Source organism: Benincasa hispida, chromosome 11, assembly GCF_027475165.1.
Source record: "Benincasa hispida cultivar pf3 chromosome 11, pf3_genome.v1.1, whole genome shotgun sequence".
In the NCBI taxonomy this organism is placed as follows: domain Eukaryota; kingdom Viridiplantae; phylum Streptophyta; class Magnoliopsida; order Cucurbitales; family Cucurbitaceae; genus Benincasa; species Benincasa hispida.
The window spans coordinates 14,839,935-14,867,280 of NC_143488.1; the positions used below are offsets into that span (position 1 = coordinate 14,839,935).

General features: G+C 34.3%; 1 protein-coding gene across 5 annotated transcripts; it reads left to right on the forward strand.

Annotated features, from left to right (window-relative positions):
* Positions 1–20,444: 20,444 nt before the first annotated feature.
* RPAC43 (RNA polymerase I subunit 43) lies at positions 20,445–26,821 on the forward strand. Of its 5 annotated transcripts, none has more exons than XM_039047546.2 (10): positions 20,445–20,642; positions 20,790–21,019; positions 21,345–21,530; positions 23,134–23,260; positions 23,412–23,492; positions 23,612–23,805; positions 24,987–25,082; positions 25,154–25,244; positions 25,730–25,846; positions 26,560–26,821. In XM_039047546.2, the coding sequence occupies exons 2-10, from the start codon at positions 20,843–20,845 to the stop codon at positions 26,661–26,663; spliced, it is 1,173 nt and encodes a 390-aa protein (XP_038903474.1). In that variant the 5' UTR covers positions 20,445–20,642; positions 20,790–20,842; the 3' UTR covers positions 26,664–26,821. The 5 variants fall into 5 exon arrangements, with proteins under 5 accessions (XP_038903474.1, XP_038903476.1, XP_038903477.1 ...); XM_039047548.2 differs by having other exon boundaries at positions 20,466–20,642; positions 20,728–21,019; XM_039047549.2 differs by having other exon boundaries at positions 20,475–20,642; positions 21,349–21,530.
* The last annotated feature ends 525 nt before the right edge of the window (positions 26,822–27,346 follow it).

Consider the following 27,346-nt stretch of genomic DNA (forward strand, 5'->3'; position numbering starts at 1 on the left):
CCATAGATCATCAACTTAAATACCTCCAGCCTTCGATAGGATTATATACCGGTTGAGTTTGTAACCCGAGTTTTACAAGTTTAACTACCTATTTTAACTATTAAAATGAGTGGTTAACCCTATGTGAGCATATAGTTGTTCTTTGTTATGGATTTTAAACGTCTAACCCAATTTTATAACAACTTACAAAATTTTAGACATGCTAAACATCCACAACATACATCAAAGACATTCAATATTTAATATAAAATTTATATTAAATAAAAGAAACTCTAACATACATACTATATATTATAACTGTTTATAAAATACTTTCAATGCATGTAACATGCTTCCTATGGTGAGATTTTAAATCTACATGGCATACTATATGTACATACAAGATTTATTTAATTATAACATACATCAAATGCAAAAATAATTAAATAGATACTGATATGGTTTTAGTTTTGGCATAAACAAGCAAACAAAAGCCTAATTATTACTAAATAGCAAGTAACAGCTTCAAAACTGCTTTCGGATCGCTCGAACCACTCCAAACCGAACCCAAACAGTTTGAACCGGACTAGCCAAGAACCATTTGAGGCCGAGTCAGACAAGACTTGAAGAAAATCGATCACACCGGCTGCTCTTGCTAGTTCTAGTGTCGCTCGGTTCATCTCTCGCTAATTCATTTGAAATCTCGCTCCATCTCAAACTCTTGTTGAAAATCGATTCAAGAATCTCGCTTCAAACTCAATCTCTCACTCCATACTTAAAATCTCGCTCGAACTTGATTCATAATCTCGCTCGAACTAGAAACCTTGCTCAAACTCGATTCAAAATATCATTTGAACTTGAAATCTCGCTCAAAAATTCCATTGGAATCTTGCTTGAAATGGTATCTCGCTTGAAAAAAACCCACTCTCACTCAAAATGGAAATCTCCCTTGAAACTTGATCAACGAGATTTGAGCAGATGCTGAAGAACTGGAATATGCAGCTCGGCCTTCTTCACTTGTTTCTTCAATTACAACTTAATTTCAACTTTAATGACTCCATATAAATTACAGACTCTTGAGCACACATATAAGCTCATCATACAAGAGCCAATTACAAATTTAATCAAGAAATCAAAGAGAAATTAAATATCAAAACTCAGAAAACCATATTGGTGCACCATTTTCATATCTCATGAAAAACACCCACCATCCCAAATTAAACCAAATTGAATGCTTAAAATATGCTCTGATACCAATTGTAAGAGTATATATGTATGCAGCAGAAGCAACAAGAATCAATAAGTATTCTAATTCATTAATTTTGGCTATAAATAAAGCATGCTCATACAATAATAAGAGGGTTTCAAGCAATACCTTTGTAGAACTTTTAGAAACTCGATTCTCAGCTGCAAACTTCTCCAATTCTCGTTGTGAATCACCTAAAGATCTTTCCCACTATTCTCTCGAAGCTTTAGATTGAGTTGTGAGACTCAAAATAAGTTTGAATGAAGGGAACTTGGAGAAGAACTCACTGTAACAACCCATTTAAAGAACAACTGCTTCAACTCGAATTTTTCAGCAAAAACTCTATTGATGCATGCCTCAATCCCACTTCCATCTTCTCTATTTATTGCAGGGCTTTCATGCAAAGAAGATAGCTACATGAGATGCAGCTCATGCTTGGATATTTGAAGCAAAACTTAAGTGGATTTAGTGTGAGCTAGTTGAATGAGTAGTGGAGACATTCCACATTTCAAATTTTGTGTTTTTGCAATTTTGATTTTCAAAAATGATTTCTAAAAATCAATTTTGTTTTTCAAAACTGAAAAGATTTATTAATTTTACAAAATTAATTTCATAAATTAATTTTCTAATAAAATTCATAATAATAATTAATTAAACAATTTTAATTAATTTAATGTCAAATATTAAATTAATTTTACACAAATCCACCTTCATGAATTTAATATTTAAATTATATTTAAATATTAATTAATTCTCCAATTCCGTTTAATTTTAAAATTAAACCTGATTCCCTTAATTCTAATTTGGACGTTTCAAATTAACTTATCACGCTACTCTAAAGTTAATCCATTTATGAGCTAGTAGGGGGACCTCGGGACCTACAGATCATGGGTTCCAATGATCCGAGATTAATTGGCTAAACTCTTTACACCGAATTGACCCCCATTCGTTAACTAATGGGTCACTCCATTAAAGCCCATAGTTGCACTCCCCTCATTATAGATATATTATGTCCACTCGATATAACAATGATTAGTAAGTTAACCCTTCATAGATTGTTCGTAATAACGGCTGGGTCAAATGTTTGTTTTACCTCCGAGATTACGTCTTGTTCCTTAAGTCCCACTGATCCTTTAATGAACAAATGATTTGTGATCCGATCAATAAATCGAGTCCCTCTCGGGCCAATGAGAGGGTGAGACCCCTTGTTCAAGACCCCGAGTCTGCACATAAGAGAACAACCTCTTGTTAGAGTTGCATAACATGCAGCGGAAGTATCAAGGATCCATAAGTATTCAAATTCACTAATTTTGGCAGAAACTAAAGCATGCTCTTCTAAAAAGATGGTTTTAAGATCATACCTTTGAAGAACTCTTCAAGAACTTGATAGTACAGTAGCAGTCTTCACCAAAGATCACCATGAACCACCTCAAGATCTTTCCCACTATCCTTTTGAAGCTTTAGACCGAGTTGTGGGACTCAAGAACAGCTTGAAACGATGAAGAACAGTGAAAAACTCATAACAACTCACTTTGAAGAACTTTTTTTTCTCATTGAAATTTTCTCTCAAAATTTATGTGTTAGTATGCCCTCAAATCACTCCAAACTTCTTTACTTATTGCAGATGAATATGCAAAGAAGAGAAATGCATGGCTTGCAGCTCATGCTTGGAGTATTAATGAAGAGAAAGAAATGGGCTTTATGTGAGCATGAAGAAAATGATATTGGAAAATCAACATTTTCCATTTTAATGCATGCAAACTGATTTTTCAATTTTCTTTTAAAATCAAAATTTGATTTCAAAAATCATTTTGATTTATAAAACTGAAAAATAATTTTATAAAATTAATTTCATAAATTAATTTGAAATAATAATTAATTTAATATCAAATATTAAATTAATTTTTGCACAAAATCATCTTCATATATTTAAATCGTATTTAAATATATATTTTCCTATTCTGTTTAATTTGAACGTTTCAAATTAATTTCTCAAGCTACTCTAAAGCTTAACCATTTACGAGCTAGTAGGGGGACCTCGTAGATCTACAGATCATGGACTCCAATGATTTGAGATTAATCGACTAAATTCATTAGTCTGATCTAACCTCCATTCATTAACTAATGGGACACTCCACTATAGCCCATAGTTGAACTCCCCTCACCATAGATATATTATGTCCACTTAATAACCATAATCATTAAGTCGATCCTTCACAGGTTATTCGTAATCACAGCTAGGTCAAAATTACTATTTTACCCCTGTGAATACATCTTGTTCCTTAAGTTCCCACTGACCCTCTAATGAAATTTTTTTATTCATAATCTCTATGAATCAAATCCTTTCTCTATCATGAGAAGGCGGGGCCCCGATTGTTCAAGACCTGGAATCAGTGCTTAAGAGAACAACCTACCTGTTAATCCTAAATAGGGTAGGAGTGAATTTCATTTTGTAAGGCTATGTCCCCAGCTATTCATTCGATCTTATCCCCAAAATAGGAAGCTTATTGAGCAGTGTTGTTGGACTACTCTCACCGTTTGTAGATCAAAGGACAATTCTGAACAAATAGGAGTTCATAGCTAGCTCAGGATTAAGATCGAGTTAACCTATGTTATATGATAAATGAAATAGTCAGCTTTAACAGTAAACGATCGTTATAAAGAAAGTGACTATTTTCGTGGTCCAGTCTATATACAAACTCATTGCATAGGATGCCCTCACTCACAAGTCTCAACATGAATGATTTGTGGATCACATCCTTTGTAACACTTTACAACTTCTTGTAACTGTTGGGGTTAATGCCCTAAAGTCTCATGTCCTGTAGTTTGTAAACAATATATACAAACACCTGTGATTGTTAATATATGATATTTACTTCACATCTTGTTGTTTTGCTCTTTTATTTTTTTTATTTGCTTTACCACAAATCAATAAACATGAAATCCCTGGTTATCTGTATGTGACTCGAGCATGTATATGGTGACATACAAGTGGATCATATCTCAAGTGATAACCAAAATGGTCTGTAGTATATGGATATAGGAGGGAAACCTTATCCTGGTAATGCTACGGAGGTGGTCCATTTTGTGGAATGGTCACAAGTGTTGTGACTTACCATAGATGGTCTGATCCTGATCATTCGTGTTGGGGACATGCGAGCGGGGGCGTCCTATACAAAGAGTTTGTATAATACCTGACCATGAAGTGTTAATGTCTCGTTATATAACACCGTTCATGACAGAGACTTCACTTCACTAGGATGACCATAGGTAACATGACCTCAATCCTGAGTGAGTTGGGAACTCCTGCCATTGAGGGGTCCTTTGATTTGTATGGGTGTGAGTGGCCAAGTCGCCGATTTAAACCTACCATTTTGGGGATTCATCTAATTTAGGAGCTGAGAACTCAACTACACAAGAAGGAATTCACTCCTTCCCCGAGCAGGAGTAAGTAGATAGATGGCTCTCTTAAGGGTTGATTTCGAGGTTTAAACGATGTGGCGCCACACACCTTCTCTTGGCCCGAGAGGTGTTCACATATAGTTGGACTATGTTGTATTGTTCATTAGAGGAATCAGGGGTACTTAAGGAGTGAGATGTAACTACAGGGGCAAAATGGTAAATTGGTCCAGCTGTACTTACGAGCATCTGTGAAGGGTCATCGTACTCATGATTGGTTATATCCAATGGACACTGAAATATATTTGTGGTAAGAAGAGTTCAGCTGTTGGTCTTTAGTGGAATCACTGACAATTAACAGATAGTGAATCTCGTGACTAAAGAGTTTAGTCAACTATTCACATATCGTTGGAGCTTCGAGCAACAGGTCCATTAAGTCACCTGGGTAGTTTGGATAAAGTCGAGAACCAGTGTTTGGGTTAATTTGAAATGTTCAAATTGACAAGAGGAAGTTCAATTATATATGATATAATTGGACTGGTTAATTATATATGATATAATTGGCTAAATGTATGAGATACATTATTTTTTTGGAGGAAATTAGATACAAATATGATTTATATAAAGTAAAGGAAAAATACTATAGTAGATATATGATATCAAACTATAGGATATAAATATAATATGATTATATTTATTAATTAAATTAATTGATTAATTATTTAATAATTAACCAATTAGTCTACATTCGAACGTAGGAAGATGGGGCTGCGAAGGTTATGGCAACTAGCGGGTTAAAGTTTTGAAAATCTTTTTCATTTGAGAAATAATTCAGTCGTGCATTTTGATAACCTGCGCCCTAAAAAGAATTCGTGAAAGAGCAATCACGAGAACCTATACGATAGAATCTCATTCGTCTAAACGATCGTCTAGTTCATGCATTCTCTAAATAATTGTATACTTTTTTACCAAACGATCATCCAGTTTTTCCTAAACGATTGTGTAGCTCTACTATACGATAAGCGTCTCCGCTATACGATAGCAGAGTTCTTCTCGTGCGCGCTTATCATCTACATGAAATTTTCTCCTCCATCCTCTACCAAACTCACCAGAGCCCACTCTTTGGGTTTTTAATGTCGAGGATACCCGGGTTTCCCTTATGGTGGTGTTTTTCCCGCGGCCTTGTTTGTGTATGTTCAGATCGTGCAGTAACAGTTGACAGACGCACCATATGCTGGTAGATCGGTGGGAGTTCTCCGCTGCTGTGGGTTCACACATACGAAGAAAATCTTCCTCTGGTATGAACCCCTTTTCTCTATGTTTTATTGTATTCTGAGCATGCCGTTGATGAGTTTAATATGCATAACTGTTAGTATGGAATGTATATCGTTTATGTTCTGGTCAATGTGAAATCAGAGCGATCTAAGCCCGCTCATGGAACTCTCGGTATGAGATCCTTCAGTAACAACTACAGAATGGATCGCATCCAATAGTGTTACCAGAATTACCCAATTTCATATATGTACTTATTAGACCATTTAGGCTATATACCGTCAACTTGATCCTGTTTATGTCACTACATAAAGTTATAGTATTCAGACTATAGCAAAGGATACGTTTATTGGATTTTCATAATAAGATGCAAAATCAACAAGTCATTATTATTGATAAATAGAATGTTTAACACGAATTGCGAGTTCTAGGATATTCCCAACAATCTCCCACTTGGATTAAAACTCCAATGAGAACAAATATATACAATATAATGTTGAGAAATATAATGGAAAAAATACAATAAACTAGGGCATCTCAAATACCATAGACATTCTCCCACTTGCCCTAGATTACACTACTCAGAGTTCTAGTTCAACTAGGTGGCCCTCGAATACTTTAGCCGAGAGGGCCTTTGTGAATGGATCAGTAAGGTTGTCTTCAGAGGCAATCTTTGTGACGATCACATCTTCTTTGTGTACTATCTGTCGGATGATATGGTACTTTCTTTCAATGTGTTTTCCACGTTTGTGACTTCTGGATTCCTTTGAGTTGGCAACTGCACTACTATTATCAAAATATAATGTGATCGGTACGTGCATATCTGGAACGACTTCCAAATCAACCAAGAATTTGCATAGCCATACTGCTTTTTTAGCAGTTTCACATGCAGCCACGTATTTCGCTTCCATGGTGGAGTCAGCAATACAACTTTGCTTGATGCTTCTCCAAACTATAGCTCCTAAGAGTGAAAACTGATCATGAGGTAGATTTCCTGGAATCTACATCAGTCTGAAAATCAGAATTAGTGTATCCTGTAAGAATCAAATCCTTAGGTCCATACACAAGCATATAGTCCCTCGTTCTCCTTAGATACTTGAGGATATTTTTTACAGCGGTCTAATGATCGTGTCCTGGATTGGATTGGAACCTACTAATGATTCCAACTACAAAACATATGTCAAGGCGTGTACACAACATAGCGTACATTAAACTCCCAACTGCAGATGCATATGGAATTCTTTCATCTCCTCAACTTCTTGAGGTGTCTTAGGACATTGTTCCTTTGACAAATGAATTCCATGCTTAAAAGATAATAAACCTTTCTTGGAATTTTGCATATTATACCTTGACAACATCTTGTCAATATAAGATGTCTGAGATAGTGCCAATGTTCTATTCTTTCAGTTCCGAAAGATCTGTATTCCTAAAACATACCGAGCATCACCTAAATCTTTCATTTGGAACTGTGTTGCTAACCATCTCTTTACATCAGCAAGAAAACTTGTCTCATTTCCAATGAGCAAAATATCATCAACATATAGAACTAGGAATGCTACAGTTTTGTTTACTATCTTCTTGTATACACAAGTTTCGTCAACGTTCTGTTCAAAGCATTTGATCGCAGTGTCAAATCTTATATTCCATGATCTGGATGCTTGTTTCAACCCATAAATGGATTGATTAAGCTTACAGACTTTCTGTTCCTATCATTTTTCGATGAACCCTTCTGGTTGAGACGTAAAAATACTTTCATCAAGATAGCCATTCAGAAAAGTTGTCTTGACATCTACTTTCCATATCTCATAGTCATAATATGTGGCAATGTTAAGAAGTATTTTTATTGATTTGATCATGGCAACAGGAGAAAAAGTTTCTTCATAATCAACTCATTCTCTTTGGGTTAACTCTTTGCCACGAGTTTGACTTTACAGGTATGTACCTTGCCAATTTGGTCTCGTTTTCTCTGTTTTCTCTTGTAGATCCATTTAAAACCTATAGTTGTTACCCCATGTGGTTGATCTACAAGTTCCCAGATAGAGTTGAAGTACATAGGCTCCATTTCATCATCCATAGCTTTTATCCATTATTCCTTGTCGACATCTTCCATTGTCTTTTTAAAGGTTAATGGATCCTCTAAACCACCATCTTGTATGATGTTTTGAGTTTTTGTTATACCCATGTAGCGTTCAGGTTGTTGAATAACCTTCCCACTACGACGAGGCATTCCCAACTCTTGGGATGGATGTGACGAGACAACAACCTTTGTTGATGGACCAACTTGATTAACAACTCTTGTTAATCTTTCTGTAGTATCTTTAGACAGTTCTTGCAATATTAGTTTAATGGGAGGTAGATGATTTTTAATATGATCCTCTTCCAAGAACGTAACATTTGTCGATACAAATACTCTATCTTCTTAGGGATCATAGAATAATCATCTTTTTGTTTCTTTGAGGTATCCTACAAATAAGCATAATTTCGAACGTGTTTCCAATTTCTTAGGATTCTGTACCAACACGTGTGTTGAACAACCCCAGATATGGAAATGACGTAAACTCATTTTGCGTCCTTTCCATAATTCATATGGTGTTTCTGAAATACTTTTGGATGGAACAACGTTCAGAATAAATACTGCAGTCTTTACTGCATACCCCCAAAAGGATTGAGGTAACTAAGTAAAACTCATCATAGACCGAACCATGTCCAATAAAGTTTGATTTCTCCTTTCTGCAACATCGTTTTGTTGTTGTGTTCTAGGTGCTGTGAGTTGGGATTGAATTCCATGATCTACTAGATATTTCTGGAATTGTAAATCTATATACTCACCACCTCGATCAGATCGAAGTGTTTTAATTCTTTTACTTAATAAATTTTCAGTCTTAGCCTTAAATTCTTTGAACTTTTCAAGAGTTTTAGACTTGTGACTAATTAAGTAAATGTAGCCATATCGAAAGTAATCGTCAATAAAACTGACGAAGTACTGATATTCTCCTCGAGCTTTAACATTCATTGGACCACATAGGTCTGAATGTATAAGTTCGAGAGGTTCTTTGGCACGAAGACCTTTGTCAGAAAAAGATCTTTTCGTAATTTTTCCCTCAAGACATAATTCACATGGTGGTAAGGAACTGTCTACTAACTTATTTAGATGACCGTTTTTTACCAATCTCTCAATCCTGTTAAGATTAATGTGACCAAGCCTGAGGTGCCAAAGATAGGCATTAGGAGAAATTTTCCGCTTTTTATGATGAGTCTCAGCCGTTTTAACCATCGCTATATTTAAAATGGCTTTTTCTTCGGTTGGTTTTAATATGTATAAGTTGCTATCAAATCTTGTAGAACAGATATGTACACCTCTTGAATAAACAAACACTTCATTACATTCAAAAGATTCATTGTACATATTTTCTAATAGACAGAAAATGGAGATTAGATTTCTTTCCATCTTTGGTACATAGAACACTTTCTTAAGCAAGATAAAAGAATTTCAAAAAAAAAAAAAAAAACTTCACATCTCCCACTGCTTCAGTTGAAATGAATTCATCTGTTCCCACCTTGAGAGTCATCTCAAATTTAGAAAGTCTTCTCCAAGAACTAGTTTCCTGTAGAAAAGTACAAACATGATTAACGGCGCCTGAATCCAATATCCAGGTAAGGTCAGAATTTTCCACTATACATGTTTCAACAACCAGTAAATCATATTTACCTTGTTTAACCTTTTCTGCTTTCTTTTCAGCCAGATATTTTGGGCAGTTTTGTTTCCAATGCCCAATTTCTCCACAATGGAAAGATTTTCCTTTGAGAGTTTTGTTTGTTTTTCTTTGCAGTGACTTTCTTTTTCCCTTTTCCTTTCTTCTTCATCTATACAGTTCTGTCCTTAGAAGAAGAAGGATCAACTTTCTTATCATCAGTGGGTTTCGTATCTGACGTTGACCCCTTATAGGACTTTTTCGATTTCAAAATAACATTTATTTCTTTTTCTTTCAGTTTCATCATAGATTGATAAGTTTGCAACTCATTCAATAACGTCGTCAAATTATAAGTGATTTTGTTCATGACAGTGTTTGTCTTGAACGACAGATCACTCTTAGGAAGAGATTTTAGTATCATGCTCACTTGATTTGTTTCGTCTATCATTGCCCCCTGAGCCTCCGCAATGTTAAAATGGACCATCATGTCAAAAACGTGTTCTCTTACGTTGGTCCCATCTTTCATGCGTGTTACATAAACATATTTGATGGCTTCATGTTTAACGGAAGATAACGGTTGCCTGAACATCTCCTGTAATGATACCATAATCTCACGAGCTGTGGGCATAACCTCATGCTTCTTGTTGAGTACATCAGATATACTTGCCAAGATATAGGCTCGGGCTTTCTCGTCCGCCCTCACTCACCTATCATAGACATCCCGAACATTTCGGGTAGCCGTTGAACTGGGGACTGGAGGACACTCCTCCGTCAACACAAACCTCAGATCATCTACTACTAATATTGTATTGATGTTTGACGTCCAATTCGACTAACCCTCTCCATTAAATTTGTCAGAAGCAAGCAATTGTATGATTGAGTTCGACATTGTTGAAACATTTTAAACAAACTCTATTAAATATGCATCTAAATCCATTTTTAGCAAAACTTAATAAAGTGCCCAATAAATATTTATTTATTTGCAACGATACTTAAGTGATTTAGAACAATTACTACCGAGGGGCAGTCAAAAATTCCTTCACAAAAGCAAGACAGTTCTTGACCAAATACTATTATCCAGAATAACTCATATTCCAATAGTTCTTTTGGTTATCGCTTTCGGTCAAGATGTTTACTAACAATTAGTAATTCTTGTAAGTGTGACCCACTATTTTCAGATCTTATAGAACTGTATGAATATGCCTTCGAAATAGAAGACAATATCCAAGACGGAACTATAAGACCCTATTCATTTTACTGAAGCTTGGGTTGTTCCGAATCTTATGTTACAACCCTTTGAGGGGATCGCCACGGTTAAACGACTAGCTAGTGCTGCCTAAACACGACAGTGGGCGCAACATAGAAATCTCACAGTTCAAACTAATGGAGGAGACCGTAGGACAATGTTGACACATTTCCTTCACCCATTTATTATGAACGATATCCCTCATTCACCTTGTTATTGACCCATGCAAACACTTTCTGAATGGAGCAATCGAGGTGAAATTAACAAGAAGCCGAGCATGGATCTCACGGTGTGAACTCTTGAGGACGTAAGAGCTAATAACTATATATCAAATATATTATTAATCTCCCACTGAAGTGTTCTAAATGTTTGGGTAATTTACTTAGACATGACGACTAATTTCATATAACCTAAGTCTAAGTGGTTTATCCAAGTATAACTTTTATAATTAGATTTAACCTACAATGTCTAGGTGATAAACCATTTTATTACCTCACATCGCTCACGCAAGCTCATAAAATCAGTTAACAATTCTCAACCGTTTAGTCATAATCCCTAGGTAGGAGGTGTTCTGTAAACTGTCAGCTTAAGTACCTCTAGCCTTAGATAGGTTTATGAACTAAAATGAGTTTGTAATTGTATTTTATAAGGTAACAATCTATTTTAACGTTTAAAACTAGTTGTTAATGTAAGTGAGCATGCAGTTGTTCTTTGTTATGGATTTTAAACATCTAACCAATTTTATAACAACCTACAAAATTTAGACATGCTTAATATCCACAACATTCAACAAAGATATCTAATATAACCATTATATTAAACATAACCCTAACATGCATATTATGTATTATAACAATTATAACATACTTTCAATGCATGTAACATGCTTCCTATGGTGGGGTTTTAAATCTACATGGCATACTATATGGATATACATGAATTATTTAATTATTACATATATCTCATGTATAAAAAATTAAATACTAATTGATATGGTTTTTGTTTTGGCATAAACAAGCAAACAGAAGCCTAACTATTACAAACAGCTTTAAAATCATCTTTGAACCGCTCGAACTGCTCCAAACTGAATCTAAGCATCTTGAACCGAGCTGGATGAGTCTGAACCGGACTAGACAAAAACCTTTTGAAGCTGAACCAGATTGAACCTTGAGAAAACCAATCGAACCGGCTGCTCTCGGTCCAACCTCAAAGTCTTGCTAAAGCCGATCGTGTAGCGCTGAAGGCAATCATCTAGTGCCATCACCTTATGTTGAGAAGAGGTACACGATCGCTTAGTGACTGCCGAAGCTAAACGATTGCTTAGCTCTATCTTATAGAATTACACAATCACTTAATACCATTGCCTAGCTATCACTTACATGTCATCGTTTAGTATCCGTCGTAGCTAAACGATCATTTAGCTCTATCGTATAGAACATCATCATGTCGCTTAGCATTTTGTCTACACAATCGCTTAGCACCACATCTAAATGATCGCTTAGCGCTATTGCGTAGCACTTCATCGCATCGTTTAATGCACGCTGTAGCTAAACGATCACGTAGCACCATCGTTTAACAAATCCAACATATTGTTTAGCTCCCACGCCAAAGCTAAACGATTGCATAATGCTATCGTATAGCATTTGAACGCATCGCTTAGCTCGTAGGTACACGATCGTTTAACGTTCAATGTCACAACTACCAGTGTCCATTGCTATATGATCGTCTAGCTTTTTTTCACATTGTGTAGCGACGGGAACTAGATGATCGCTTAAAAACTACCCAACAACGAATTTGAGCAGAAGTTAAAAAAACTGGAACAACAGCTTGGCCTCTTTCACTTGTTTCTTCAATTACATCTTAATTTCAACTCTAATGACTCCAAATAAATTACAGACTCTTGCTAACATATAAAAGCTCATCAAACAAGAGCCAATTACAAATTTAATTGAGAAATTAAAGAGAATTAAAATGCCAAAACTTAGAAAACTATATCAGTGCATCAGTTTCATATATCTCATGAAAAACACACACCAGACCAAAATTAAATTGAATTTAACGCTTATATGATGCTCTGATACCAATTGTTAGAGTTAGATAACATGCAGCGGAAATATCAAGGATCCATAAGCATTCAAATTCACTAATTTTGGCAGAAACTAAAACATGATCTTCTAAAAAAAAAGGGTTTTAAGATCATATCTTTGAAAAACTCTTCAAAAACTTGATTGTACAGCAGAAGTCTTCACCAAAGATCACCGTGAACCACCTCAAGATCTTCCCCACTATCCTCTTGGAGCTTTAGATTGAGTTGTGGGACTCAAGAACAACTTGAAACGATGAAGAATAGTGAAAAACTCACAACAGCTCACTTTGAAGAACTTTTTCTTCTCACTGAAATTTTTTCTCAAAGTTTATGTACTAGCATGCCCTCAAATCACTCTAAACTTCTTTGTTTATTGCAGATGAACATGCAAAGAAGAGAAATGCATGGCTTGTAGCTCATGCTTGGAGTATTAATGAAGGGAAGAAAATGGGTTTTGTGTGAGCATGAAGAAGATGATATTAGAAAATCAACATTTTCCTTTTAATGCATGCAAACCGTTTTTTCAATTTTCTTTTAAAATCAAAATTTGATTTCAAAAACCATTTTAATTTATAAAATTGAAAAATAATTTTATAAAATTAATTTGAAATATTAATTAATTTAATATCAAATATTAAATTAATTTTTGCACAATAATCATCTTCATATATTTAAATCATATTTAATTATATATTTTTCTATTCCATTTAATTTGAACGTTTCAAATTAATTTCTCAAGCTACTCTAAAACTTAACCATTTACGAGCTAGTAGGGAGACCTCGCAGACCTACAGATCATGGGCTCCAACGATTCGAGATTAATCGACTAAACTCATTAGTCCGATCTAACCCTCATTCGTTAACTAATGGGACACTCCACTATAGCCTATAGTTGAACTCCCCTCACCATAGATATATTATGTCCACTTAAAACCATAATCATTAAGTCGATCCTTCACAGGTTGTTCGTAATCACAACTAGGTCAAAATTACCATTTTACCCCTGTGAATACATCTTGTTCCTTAAGTTCCTACTAACCCTCTAATGAATAATTTTGATTCATAATCTCTATGAATCAAATCCTTTCTCTATCATGAGAAGGTGGGGCCCCGATTATTCAAGACCTGGAATCAGTACTTAAGAGAACAACCTACTTGCTAACCCTAAATAGGGTAGGAGTGAATTCCATCTTGCAAGGCTATGTCCCCAGCTATTCATCCGATCTTATCCCCAAAATGGGAAACTTATTGAGCAGTGCTATTGGATTACTCTCACTGTTTGCAGATCAAAGGATAATCTTGAACAAATAGGAGTTCATAGCTAGCTCAGGATTAAGATCGAGGTAACCTAGGTTGATGATAAATGAAATAGTCAGTTTTAATAGTAAACAATCGTTATAAAGAAAAATTACTATTTTCGTGGTCCAGTCTATATACAAACTCATTGCATAAGATGCCCTCACTCATATGTCTCAACATGAATGATTTGTGGATCACATCATTTGTAACACTTTACAACTTCTTGTAACAACTAAAGAATGGGCCGCATCCAATAGTGTTACTAGGATGAGATACCCAATTTCATCCATATACTTATTAGACCATTTAGGCTATATGCTATCAACTTGATCCTGTTTATGTCACTATATAAAGTTACAATACTCAGACTATAGCAAAGGATACGTTTATTGGATTTTCATAATAAGATGCAAAATCAACAAGTCATTATTATTGATAAATAGAATGTTTAACATGAACTGTGAGTTCTAGGACATTCCCAACACCTATCTACTATCCCTAAAAGGGGGTAAGAGTGAATTTTATCTTGCACCCTATAACACCTATCTACTATCCCTAAAAGGGGGTAAGAGTGAATTTTATCTTGCACCCTATGTCCCCAACTATCTACCTGGTCTTACCCCTGAAATAGAAGTTTATTGAGCCGGCACTGTTGAGCCAACCTTCACCTATGAAAATCTAAGGATAATCCTGAATAAATAGAAGCTCATAGTTAGCTCAAGATTAAGGTCAAGTTACCTAGGTCATTGCTTTGAAATAGTCTATCTTATACAGTAAATAACGTTATAAAGTAAGAGTGACTGATTTCGTGGTTCGATCTTGTACAAACCCATTACACAGGATGCCCCCACTCCTCATGTCATAACATGTACGAATTAGGATCACATCGTCTATAGCACTTTACAACTCTTTGTAACAACTAGAGAGTGGGCCACATTTAATAGCATTACCAGACTAAGGCACCCACCCTCATTCATATATTATAGATCATTTTGACTATTTACTCGAATTTGATCCACTTTTATGTCTCCACATATAGTTCAAGTACTCATGTAATATCATGGGTCTTTTAATTTATTGGATTTCTAAAACGAAATAAGCAATACATATAGTTAATAACAACTTATTGAATATTCAGAATAAGTTTTATTGTTTACAAACCATGAGTTTTAGGACATAAAATCCAACACATCAACGGATATACTTTCCTAATGCTGATATACGTTGAAGGGTCTGGCCAAGAGAGAGTGATATCGTCGAAGGGTCTGGGTGTCGGTCCGATTTTGGGTGAAATAAAAAGTTGGGTAAAATTTTGAGATTTCAGGAATTTCAGACAATAACTCCTGATGGTCAAAACCACCGTTGGGCATTATGTTCTCTCCCGACAAGTATAAAATATCATCGGGAGTAGTCGTTTAATTTGGTGGCCATTTCTTATTCCGAACACCTACCAATAGGGCGTCGGGAGATCCGTCCTATATGCCGATGGTGTTTCTACGACGTCGGCAATAGTCTTAAACTCCTGATGCTTGCATTAAAGGCATTGGTAGATATTGTTTCGCCCAACAATCTAACCACCAACGCTTCAATGTAACGTTGAAAGATACCTTTTATTCTTGTAGTGAATGGACATTAATAAGAGAATTATTTTTGGTAAATTGCAAAAAAAATCCACTAGTGTTTAAATACAACAATTGCACTCCTAAACTTTCAAGGAGGAGAAAAATAAATCTAAGAGTGAGAAATGAGAAAAATGGAACAAAGAGACCATATCAGCCACAAACTTTTAGTTATTTTTATTTTTATTTTTTTAAGAAATAGAGGACCTTAACATTATTTAGTAAAACAAAAATGAATATAGCTCAGCTGAGTCAAGGGTTTGATTCCCCTAACCTCACATATTGTTGAAAAAACAAAAGAGACCACATCGGTCACAAATTTTAGGCAATCTATTTTACAACTAGATAAACAATTAAATTAAAAGAAGAAGAAGATGAGCAACCAAATGACATGTATGAAGTGAACTTCCTAGAAGTGAGTCGTTAAGATATAATATCAATTAAGAAAGAAGATACAAAGTTTTACCTTTATAATAGTTTGAAGGGTTGTTTGATTTTTTGGAAATTTAAATCCTCTAACCAAGGGGCTACAAGGATTTAATTTTTACTCAAATTAAATTTAGGGTCCAATTTTTACGCTTGTAGGGTGGGTTTTTGAAATTTGGCTTTCTTACAAAATGCAAAAATAATATTGAATATTGTACATTTAAAACTAATTACAAACAAAATTGTACATTTTGTAAGGATTTTTAAAGAGAAAGATGGTAGTTTTGCAATAAAAAGCTAAAAGGTCAAAAGGTTCAATTCATGGTGGTTATCTATCTAGAAATTAATTTCCCACGAGTTTTTTTAACATAAAAGTGTTGTAGTGTTAGACGGGTTGTCCCATAAGATTAGTCGATGTGTGTATAAACTGACCCGAACACTTGCGGATATAAAAAAATAGTAATTTTGACAATATGCAATATATGGCAACAACTATACTTTTCTTTTCTTTTTCTTTTTCTTTTCCCTTTTGGTTTGAGAAAGAATCAAAGAAAAACAAAAGGGGATTTATTCTCATCAACAAGTTGTTGAAGCATTCCAAATTTGAGTTATTATTGGACATTCATATGCCTTTAGCTTGAAATGTTAACATAAACTAATTAACAAATTTAGATTAAGCAAGAACCATTTAAGCATGGTATAATAATAGTGAATCTGAAAAGTGACCTTTATTCATTGATTTTGTTGGTTTTGTATAGGAAGTTTGCAAAGTGCCCAATTACAATTGCAATTCTGTGTCAACAACTATGAGACAAATTTGACAAAATTTTGAAGTTTTGGTACTTGATTAAGCTAGGTATTAAAGGTGACGAGACGATATTTTTGGGCACCAATTGTAGAAGAAACTCTAGCATTTGGAGGCTTTATTGGAAGAAGACATTGATTATTGGAAAAATGATACAACCCGATTCTCCTGGCTAAAGGTTAAATCAGGGTTAAGATTGAGAAAAGTTATATCAGGAGTTATATACTTCAAGCCTTCATCTTTCTTTCATCCTTCTTTTCTTAAACTCTATTTTAGCATTTCAATTTAACTAATTATGTTATGTTCAGTCTTATTATTATTTTTTGGGTATTTTCCTTAGGTGACGATTTGAATATGGTTATTTAGGTGTGTCACCAATACTTGATATTTTGCAAATATGGCAAAAACTTCGGATCTTGATTTCAAATTATTTTTTATTTCAATAATGATAGAGAGAGAAATGGCAATCCACATTGTTTGGTGAGGCGACCAGTGATCAGATGCGTGACAAGATTAAGGGGATTGACAGATGTAAGTGGCAAGAAGGGCAGAGTGGTGGTCGACAACGTATAATTGTAGACAGTATGTTGGTGAAAGAGAGATGTTAGGAGGGGGAGGGGTCTATTGTGTGTGAAGAACAAGAAGTTGAGTGGTTTTTTTCTTTTTTTCTTTTTAATCTATCAATAGTATATCAATCAAGCGTATCAATAGTAAATTAGTCAAGTGCATAAATAATAAAAAAGAGTGCATCACTATCAAGTCTATCAACATTATATTAGTAAAGTGTATCATTACCAAGTATATCAGTCAAGTATATCAAGTCTATTAGCAGCATAAACAAATATATCAGTCAAGTATATCAAATTTATTAGTAGTATAACATAAATGCATGATTGAAAATTTTATCAAGAGTATATCAATCGAGTGCATCATCATTAAGTATATCAAGTATATAAGTCAAATGTATCAAATTTATCAAAGTATAAATGAGCGCATGATTGACAAGTATATCAAATATATCAGTCAAGTGCATCACTATCACATATATCATATATATCAATAAGTGTATATTAGTAGTGTATATCCATAGAGACTTTATTTTTATTATTATTTTTTTTAAGTCAATCCTTATCCTTGCATCTTTTATATAGGACTAAACAAGGTTATCATAGGACAACACTCCAAATTATCATGGGTGGACAAAATAATGCAAAATTTTCAAAAACAAATCAACAAACATAATAAGGACTCTTATCGCGATTTAATTCTCAATCTTTTACCTACAAATAGAGATGTCCAAAAAACTCATAGGATCGAAGCCTCGCAGGACCAACTTCGAATGGGAGGGGGAATATCTAAATACACGGAAAATGGGGAAGGGAGTGGAGAATATTTTTTCTATTCGTAATTCGGGGCAGGGGAGGGGAAATATATTCCTGACTTCGCCCCACCCCAACTTTTGTATATAAATTATAAATTTATCGTGTATATATATATATATTAATATTAATATTGTAGACTTTGTTAGGATAATTATGGAGGTTTTAATTATTTAAGTTTAAGACTTTATTACTTTAATTTAAGATAGAATGTTCTAATTGTTGAATTTTAATTTATAAAAATTATGAGAATTTATCATTTTAATTATAACTTTTTAAATTGAATGAGTATTATTGTTTTTATTACCAAAATTGATAATATTTTTTTAAATGAAAATTGTATTAGATATGTTTAAGAAAATGTTAAAAATATATATTTAATTGAAATTAAAAAAAAAATGATGGTAGGAAAATTTTTGGGAAGAGGAAATGGAAAGGGAGTAGGGAAGGCTTGCCTCACCCGGCCATGAATATCTCTAGGTACAATAAAAGAATACACGACAATCGAAACCACAAAACGCAACTCAAAATTCCTCACCATAGTGAAGTGTGACTCAATTATTCAAACCAATATTATTACATCAATGAACTATAAAGATCCTGAGCCAATGAAACCTAACTATAAAAATGTTAGCCCACCTCTCCCAATTCTTTAGAGGTTCAAGAAGAAGAACCAAGATGAAATTTTTTACAAAGTTTTTTTAGATATTTTTAACCAGCTTAACATCAATATCTCGTTAGTAGAAATCTCTTGAGGAAATTTTTAGCTATCTAACTTTTTATTAGACGAAATCTTAATGAAAAAACACATGTTAGAAGATTTCGAAACAATTTCATTGATTGAGAATTATGACATATTGTTAACAAGAAAAATGACACCTATGAAGCACAGATACTTCATGTGAGACAAAAAATACGTATCTGACACGACGTATCTATTTCTACGCATACTTTTTTTTTTTTAAAGAAAAAAGACAAGTAATTCATCTAATTTTTTCTATCTAAAACTAGGCAATCTATTTAAAAAGCTTACTACTCGAGTCCAAAATTAAAAGGAAAAAATAAATAAATAACCGACCAAACCCTAGACTAGAATTATCTAATCTCCATCTTTACATTTGAGTCCCCACAAAGTCCACCAAAATATAAACCATTTGGATATCTTCAACAACAATGAAGAAGTTCTTCGTTTATCTTCGTACTTCTCCCTCTAATCTTCTTCTTCTTCTTTGCGATATGAATAACTTTTCTATTGCATTTTATTAACTATAGTACTTCAACATCTTAGATGTTACTTTTTTTTGTATTGTATTTCAGTGTGTATTCTATTTTGTGCTATTGTTATTAACTTGTATGCTAAATTTATCTATATCCTAGATTTTTTTAAAGGCAAATAAAATGTATCGTCAACATATCAGTATCCTTGTTTTTTACAAATATATATATTAAAAAAATATAATAAAAAATGGCACATCCTTAGAGGTATCCGTATCTTAGTTTTTTTAGAAATTGATGAATCATCATATCCGTATCGTATAGTCGTATATGTGTCTGTGCTTCGTAGAATGACACCCAAACTACAAAACCTAGAAGATTTCACAATTCCTTACAAGGAAGAAATGTTGGATGTGCATTTTGTGATTTAGGCATAAACATCAACTTAATGCCCCATCGATCTTAAAACATTTGGGAATTGTTGGTGAATTTAGGAAGTGATGTTTTAATTAGTAGGTAGGTTTCTAACTAGATTATTATCAAATTTGTGATAGAAATCTAAAAAAATATTCATTCAGTGAGAGTTGGGCAAATCGTTAAGAAATCGTTAAGAAGATGGAAAAGAAAAAAAGAAAATTGTTTATTTTTTTAAAAAAATAGATTAAATTATAAAATTAGTCAGAATTTAGTTTTTTTTTGTTTGATAAAGCTTTTTTTAAGTAATCTTTGTGGTAAATCACAAGGATCCCTTAAAAAAGGACCAATAGTATTTTTTCCACCTATTTTTCAAAATCTTAGGACTAAATTTATTGTCAATTTTAAAATTACAATAAGCCCTAGCGAATTCTATTTCCCACGCTAGCGCTTAAACCCTCCCCTCCCGTCTAAAACCTTCTCAGCCGAGCTGTTGAGCGCCGCCGCCGCCGTCTTTCCCGAGTTTGCTTCTCCACCGCGCAGCTCTTCAGAGTTCTGATCTCAGGTATTCTCTCTGTTCGCAACTTTGTCCTACAAAGCTTGGTCTTGGAGCTCTCTCTTTCTAATTGTTGTTCTTATTCCGTTAGAAGCAAGTTTCTTACAGCCAGATTTGACCCTCATCTGTCTGATTTTGTTCCCATCTCCTTTAAAGTTACGGCCGAGCCCAACGACCAAATTGTGCACACTCTGAGTCGAAGATTGATAATGTCCGGTAAAGATAAGAGTTTGCATAATATGTCGGATTCGGAATCTGAACAAGAAGGTGTTGCCAAAGAAGGCATTGAATGGATTATGAACCTTCCAGACGTACCCATGAAGCTCCCACCACATTTGGAATTGCAGAGAACTCGAGTCGAATGCAAAGCCGATGCTCCCATTCATGTACTCTTCTTTTCCATTTCACATAATTTGGTTATTCGAACTTTAAGAATGCTTTTCAATTCATGTTAGAATAAATTTTGTATTGTTTTATTGCTCAAGCTAAGTAGAAGCTGGAGGAAATATCCTTTTTAGCATGTTTTCTGTAGTTGAATGTTAAATGTGAACCTATTAAATCACGTTTCATGCTTCTGGAGCGAATTTAATGGAATCTGTGTACTTTACTTGATTTTTATTCATTGTACGTGTACTCGCATTATTTTATGGTGTAACAGGCTTACTTTAATTTTCTTCTCATGGTCCTTGTTGTAAACGTGGACTTCTGTAGACAGATACCATACAGTATTCTGGAGCATTTGCTTCGATGGGTGTTGATAATAGTTTGCGTCTGGATTATTTTCGCAACAACTTTAAAATTGAAGTTATTGATCTCAAAGAGGATGACATTGAGTTTGACATGATTGGCATTGATCCAGCACTTGCTAATGCATTTCGAAGAATCCTGATAGCCGAGGTAGGTAATCAACCACAATGAATTAAAACCATAAATAATTGATTATTTTAGTGAGACTTTGCTGAGTTCTTGGCTTTTACTTCCTTATCACTACTTCTGGTGTTGTATTGTGTGTCATATATCACAACGCTTGAGATTTAGCACAAGCTACAAGCTCTTAGCTTTCTTTGTTTCATCTGAAGCTTGTGCTTTGTAGGAAAAAGACGTATTCTTTCTATGACAATGTATGAATGTTTGGAGTCTGTGGCTTATGAAATGGTTATAAAAATTACGTTAGTTGTTGTCTATTGTTCAAAATTTGTAAGTTTGTTCATGTATTCAAATCTAATAAAATGGGGATATTGGTGGTAATGGCTTGGGATGTTTAAGGTTTGTCTTGTCAGACATGGCCCAGGGTGCAAGCTCACACTTTGGTTAAGAAGAAAAAGAAATTTGTGTTGTAATACCCTATTGTTTCTTTTACCACTTTAGCTCAAAGAGACACTATTGACGTGACAAACATTAAGAATGAGACAATCCTGCTAACCTGAATGATGATGATAGATTTAACCAAGAAGGAATCAACTGATGGTAATTTAGACCCTTCTTCTTCAATCCCTTTCAGGTTTCAGCGTCCCTAGTATGATAGGGAGACATTAAAATTGGCTGATCTTTTCTCTCTTCTTCGAGACCAGCATGTCATCCCAAGGAGAAGGAATGTTAGTATTTGGTCCTTCGATCCTTATAGGGGTTTCTTTTGCCATTCTTTCTTCTTTTCCATATTTTGTCCTCCCCTTCTCCACCTCTTGTTGCCTCTTTTTTCTCTCTCTCCCAATGTTTTGTTTCCACAATGGTGCACTCTATAAGGGCTATGAGGAGGACCTGTTTCATTTGTTTTGGGATTGCCAGTTTACTCACCACATTTGGAGTTGTTGGTCGAGAACTTGAGAATGTTTGGTGTCTGTTTGGTTTGGAATAGAGATGGCACCCAGGTGGAGGAGGTGCTTTCACGCTCTCCATTCAAGGAGCAGGGTAAAGTTTTGTTGCATGTTTGCTTTTTCGTTGTTTTGTAGGGGCATTTGGTGAGATGAACAATAGAATTTTTACAGAGGTGGAGAGATATGTGAGAGGAAGTTTGGGGGCTAGGTTTAATGCTTCTTTGTGGGCGTTGGTCACGGTGCCTCTTTCTAGTTATGAGCCTAGTCTTGTTTTTTGGATTGGAGTCCTTTTCTGTAGCTAAGGTCAAACTCTCATTTTTGGTTGGGGCTTGTCCTTTTTGTGTGGCCTTTTTATATTCTTTCATTTCTCTCAATGAAAGTGCAGTTTCTTGCCAATAAATAAAAAATAAATAGAGGTTGGAAATTAAAAAAGGTGAAAATTCATAGAAATGAGACTTTTATTTATTTACTTATATATTTTTATAAAATAATAATTATCATAGCATAGAGTATTTTTAGTGTTTTAGAGCATTCCTTGTGGTTAGGGATAGTTAATACTTAATAATGAATTGCATATATGTTCTTTTGTTTGCATTTGCTCATATTTGATCTTTTCCTACGTTAACTATTGCATTATTTACATTGTTGCCATTATTGATTTCGGTTTGATCTGTATTTTTATGTAGGTTCCCACTATGGCTATTGAAAAAGTTCTTGTCGCCAACAATACATCAATAGTCCAAGATGAAGTGCTTGCCCATAGGTTAGGTCTCGTTCCAATTCATGTTGATCCAAGGCTTTTCGAGTACTCAGGTATTTCAGTGTATATATATAAAAATTTAATGTGCTTATGCATGTTGACGCTGAGAACTTCTAAATTCTTGTTGTCAGATACTTTATATTTGACTCTTATCCTTTAACTAATTTCAAGGATATTTAACTAATAGCTTCCGTTTATAATTAGATAAAGACACACCAAATGAGAAGAATACCATTGTTTTTAGACTGCATGCTTGCTGTGAACGTGGAAAACAGCGTCTTACAGGTATTTTTCTAGTTTCTTTTGGAGTTCATGCTCTGTGCATACTTTTCTTAATCATTAACTTATTTCAGAACAATTTTCTTTTCTCATTACTAATGATGAATGTATAATTGGTGATTCAGTGACATCAAAAGCATTGACGTGGTTGCCAAATGGTAGTGAATTTCCTTTGGTGTCAGACAAATCAGTTTCAAACTCAAAACCCAAAACCTATACTTCTTTTAGTTGCAGCCAAGACACACTGCCAGAATTTTCCAACAATCCAATTGGTCCAAAGGACAGTGATATTATACTTGCCAGACTTGGCCCGGGTCAGGTAACTGAACTCTAAATTTTATTTCTCATCTATTGAAAGATAGGGAAGCAGTGGTGTGCATGGGTAGATGACAGAAGCTGATGAGTTATGCTTAGAATAGCATGTTTTAAATTTGAAATTGTGATTTATGTGCTTGTAGTAAAAAAGTAGCACATTTACACCAAGTCATAGCAAGGAAAACAATATGATCAAAGAAGCTATCAAATGTGTTTTCCTTATCTTGAAAGAGGCGGCTGTAGAGCTCCCTCCGAGTTTTCCACAAAAAAGCCCAAATGGGATTCATCCAAAGGCTTCTTTTCCCCAAAGTGTAAGGGTGGTCATTGAGAGAATAGTTGAGAAGACGGTTGAAGTCTCTTGAAAAAAGCGCCAATTTGCTGCTGCAATAAGTTCTTTCGAGAATCTATTGGAAAACTGACAATTGATATATAAGTCATCTTGTGACTTATGGAAAGCTTTACAGATGATGCGGCAATGGGGGTAGGGACATGTATGAACATGATGCTGCATTCTATCATGGATATTGATGGCAATGACATTGTGGCAAAGCTCTCAAAGGAATAATTTGGCTTTCTTTTAAGTAATAATCAGTCCAAATCGCTTCATGTAGAGTGTGAATAGTTGCTGCCCAATTATTTTCTAGGTCTGCCAAGAAGGACTTTGTAGAAAAAGAGCTTTTTGTAGTCAACCTCTAAGCCCATTGGTCTCTTTAGTGTGTCAAGTGGGTATTATTCAGTGGGTTCATGATGCTGAGCCATTCCTTCAATTCCTCATTGGAGAGATTTCGCCTCAAAATCAAATAGGAATTTGATGTAACTAATTTATAACTGGAGTTGATATCACTTCCAAAATAAGGGTTTTTATTTTATTTTAATAGATTTTTTATGCTATAGTTGATAAAGTTGTCTCTTGGAGCAAATGCTCCCCTCTCTTCCATCGATATAGCTATTCTTCCCTCCTCTCGAATGAGAGGTTTTTTGTACATCTTCTGTTTGGGGGTTTCCCTCCATTTTGTAATTTCATGCCATCAATGAAATCGTTTCCTATCGTGAAAAAGATATCACTTTGAATGTGGTGCTTGTGCCTAATTATTTATGCTGCAAGTACCTTTGAATGTGGTGCTTATGCTATAAGGCTAATTGTTTCAGTTCATAATGGGATATTGTTGCTTCAAACATTTATAGGAAATTGAACTTGAAGCTCATGCTGTTAAAGGTATGGGTAAAACACACGCTAAGTGGTCCCCAGTGGCTACTGCTTGGTACAGGATGCTTCCTGAGGTGAGTAAATATGTTACTGTGTTACTCAAAGATGCATCAATATTTTGAACTAATGAAACTTGTGATATTAGGTTGTACTCCTGGAGGAGATAAAAGATGAGCTAGCTGAAGAATTAAAAAAGAAGTGTCCCGTTAATGTATTTGACATTGAAGACATAGCTGGTTAGTTTCCTTCTTACATTTGCTATTAATTATGTACGTACTTGGAACATTATGATGGTGATGATTCCTAGATGGGAAGGTTTCCTTGAGAGTAAAGTTCTTGTCATGGATATAACTAATTTTCCTACTTTGGGAGTCTTGTTTATATCCTTGATGGAGCTATAAGCTTTGTAACCTTTCAAATATCAAAGGTGTGTTACAATGTAAGAGAAAAAGAGGGGTTGTCTACCTTTGCCTTTAGGCTGTTCTTTGGTTCTTTTGAAGAATAAATGTCTCTGTTTCTTATTAAAATGTAATTGGAAAAAAGAGTTAAGTTTTTGTCCTCTCTAGGTATGTTATATCCCTTGCACTTCTGATGAATAAATGAATAATTATTTGTTGTTTCTGATACTCAAAAGATGGATTCCAAAGTTGTTACATGCTGTTGGTCTCTTTTTGCTGAATTCAACTTGCATTTCCTTTTATGGACAATTTTTATTTTGTAGGTAAGAAAAGGGCGACTGTAGCACGCCCACGAGCTTGCACATTGTGTAGAGAATGCATAAGAGGAGATGTCTGGGAGAAACGTGTCGCATTGCGTCGTGTGAAAGATCATTTCATTTGTAAGTAATGGCTGGTTCTACCTTTGTTAAGATGCTTTTAGTGCCTTGGGAACTAGAACTTCTATAAAAAAAGAACTCTTAGGGAGTGTTTGGGGCAAGAGTTATCATCAAAATATAATAACCACCTCTTGCTATAGTAAAAACAATTTTAAAACCTCCAATTAGTTACGGTCAACACTATTTTAAAATCCCCATTTGCTACAGTATTTATTATTTACTACAGTTTTTACTATTTTATATTCATCATTTTTTTATTATTTGCTACAGTGTTTACTATTTCCTTCTCAAACTAAAATAGTTTACACCTCAAACACATACTATTATAACCAAAACTAAAATAATCTACACCCCAAACACAAACTATTATAACCAAACTATAATAACCTAGGACTATAATAACTAACTCATTGCCCCAAACGTCCCCTTATAGATTACTTTCAAACATATTTAAGTCTTAGTAGGTAGTATTTTTGTCATGAAAAACTTCTTTTAGTTGTACCAAACATGCTCCCAAATAAACATGAACTTAGTTATCTTTTTTTTTTTCCCCAATTATTATTATCTAGGGATTTGAATCTCGAACCTTTAGGTCGAAGATTTAGTCTTGGTCTATGCTCAAGTTGAATCTTAGTTATCCCAGTCATCTTTGTTTCAAGAAACCCGTTTTTAATTGAGATAAGGTTTTTATATTTTCATTCATTTCCTCTGTGCAGTTAAGATTGAATCAACAGGAGCTTTACCTCCCGAGGTGCTATTCACTGAAGCTGTAAAGATTTTGGAAGATAAGTGTGAACGTTTAATTGCGGAGCTGTCTTGATTCTTCTTGTCCAAAAGACACGGACCTGTATATTATTTCATTATATTTTTAGAGGTCACCAATTTTTGTAAAATATATGAGTTGAATAGTTGAGTTTTTCTTTTTGAATTGACAGTGGAATAGGATCACCAATGGATTACCAAAGGTATCTTGGACTATTCATATGTGTTTATTTGATGATGGATCTAACATAATTGAAGTTGAATATAACTAACTTGAACTAATTTAGTACAGCTGTAGAAAGAGAAACTTGAGACCATTACAATCTGTCACTTAGAACATTTTTATTTTCTTTGGAGCTAATGTGTGAAATTATACTGATGAAATGAAAGCATTGTGTATCTCTAAAGACTCTTAAGGTACTCTACTATCTTCTTTGCTTCTTTTTAGCTTTGATTAATATCAAGCTTTCTTCTTCCTTGCCTTTTCTGATGCTAAATGAATAATACTTTTAGTTGATCGTATCCCTGAATATTTTGTTTTATTTTCATTTAGACCTTAAAAAAAAAAAAAGATAATGTTTTTTTCCAGGTTTTAAGATAATATCAAGATTTATTTTTCAAGTTCAACAAGATTTATTTTTCCAGGTATTCATTGATAACATTTACATTTTTTTATTACTAGGTAGTATATTTGGTTTAAATCATATTTTAGTCCCTCTTGGATTTTGAATCTTGTTCTAT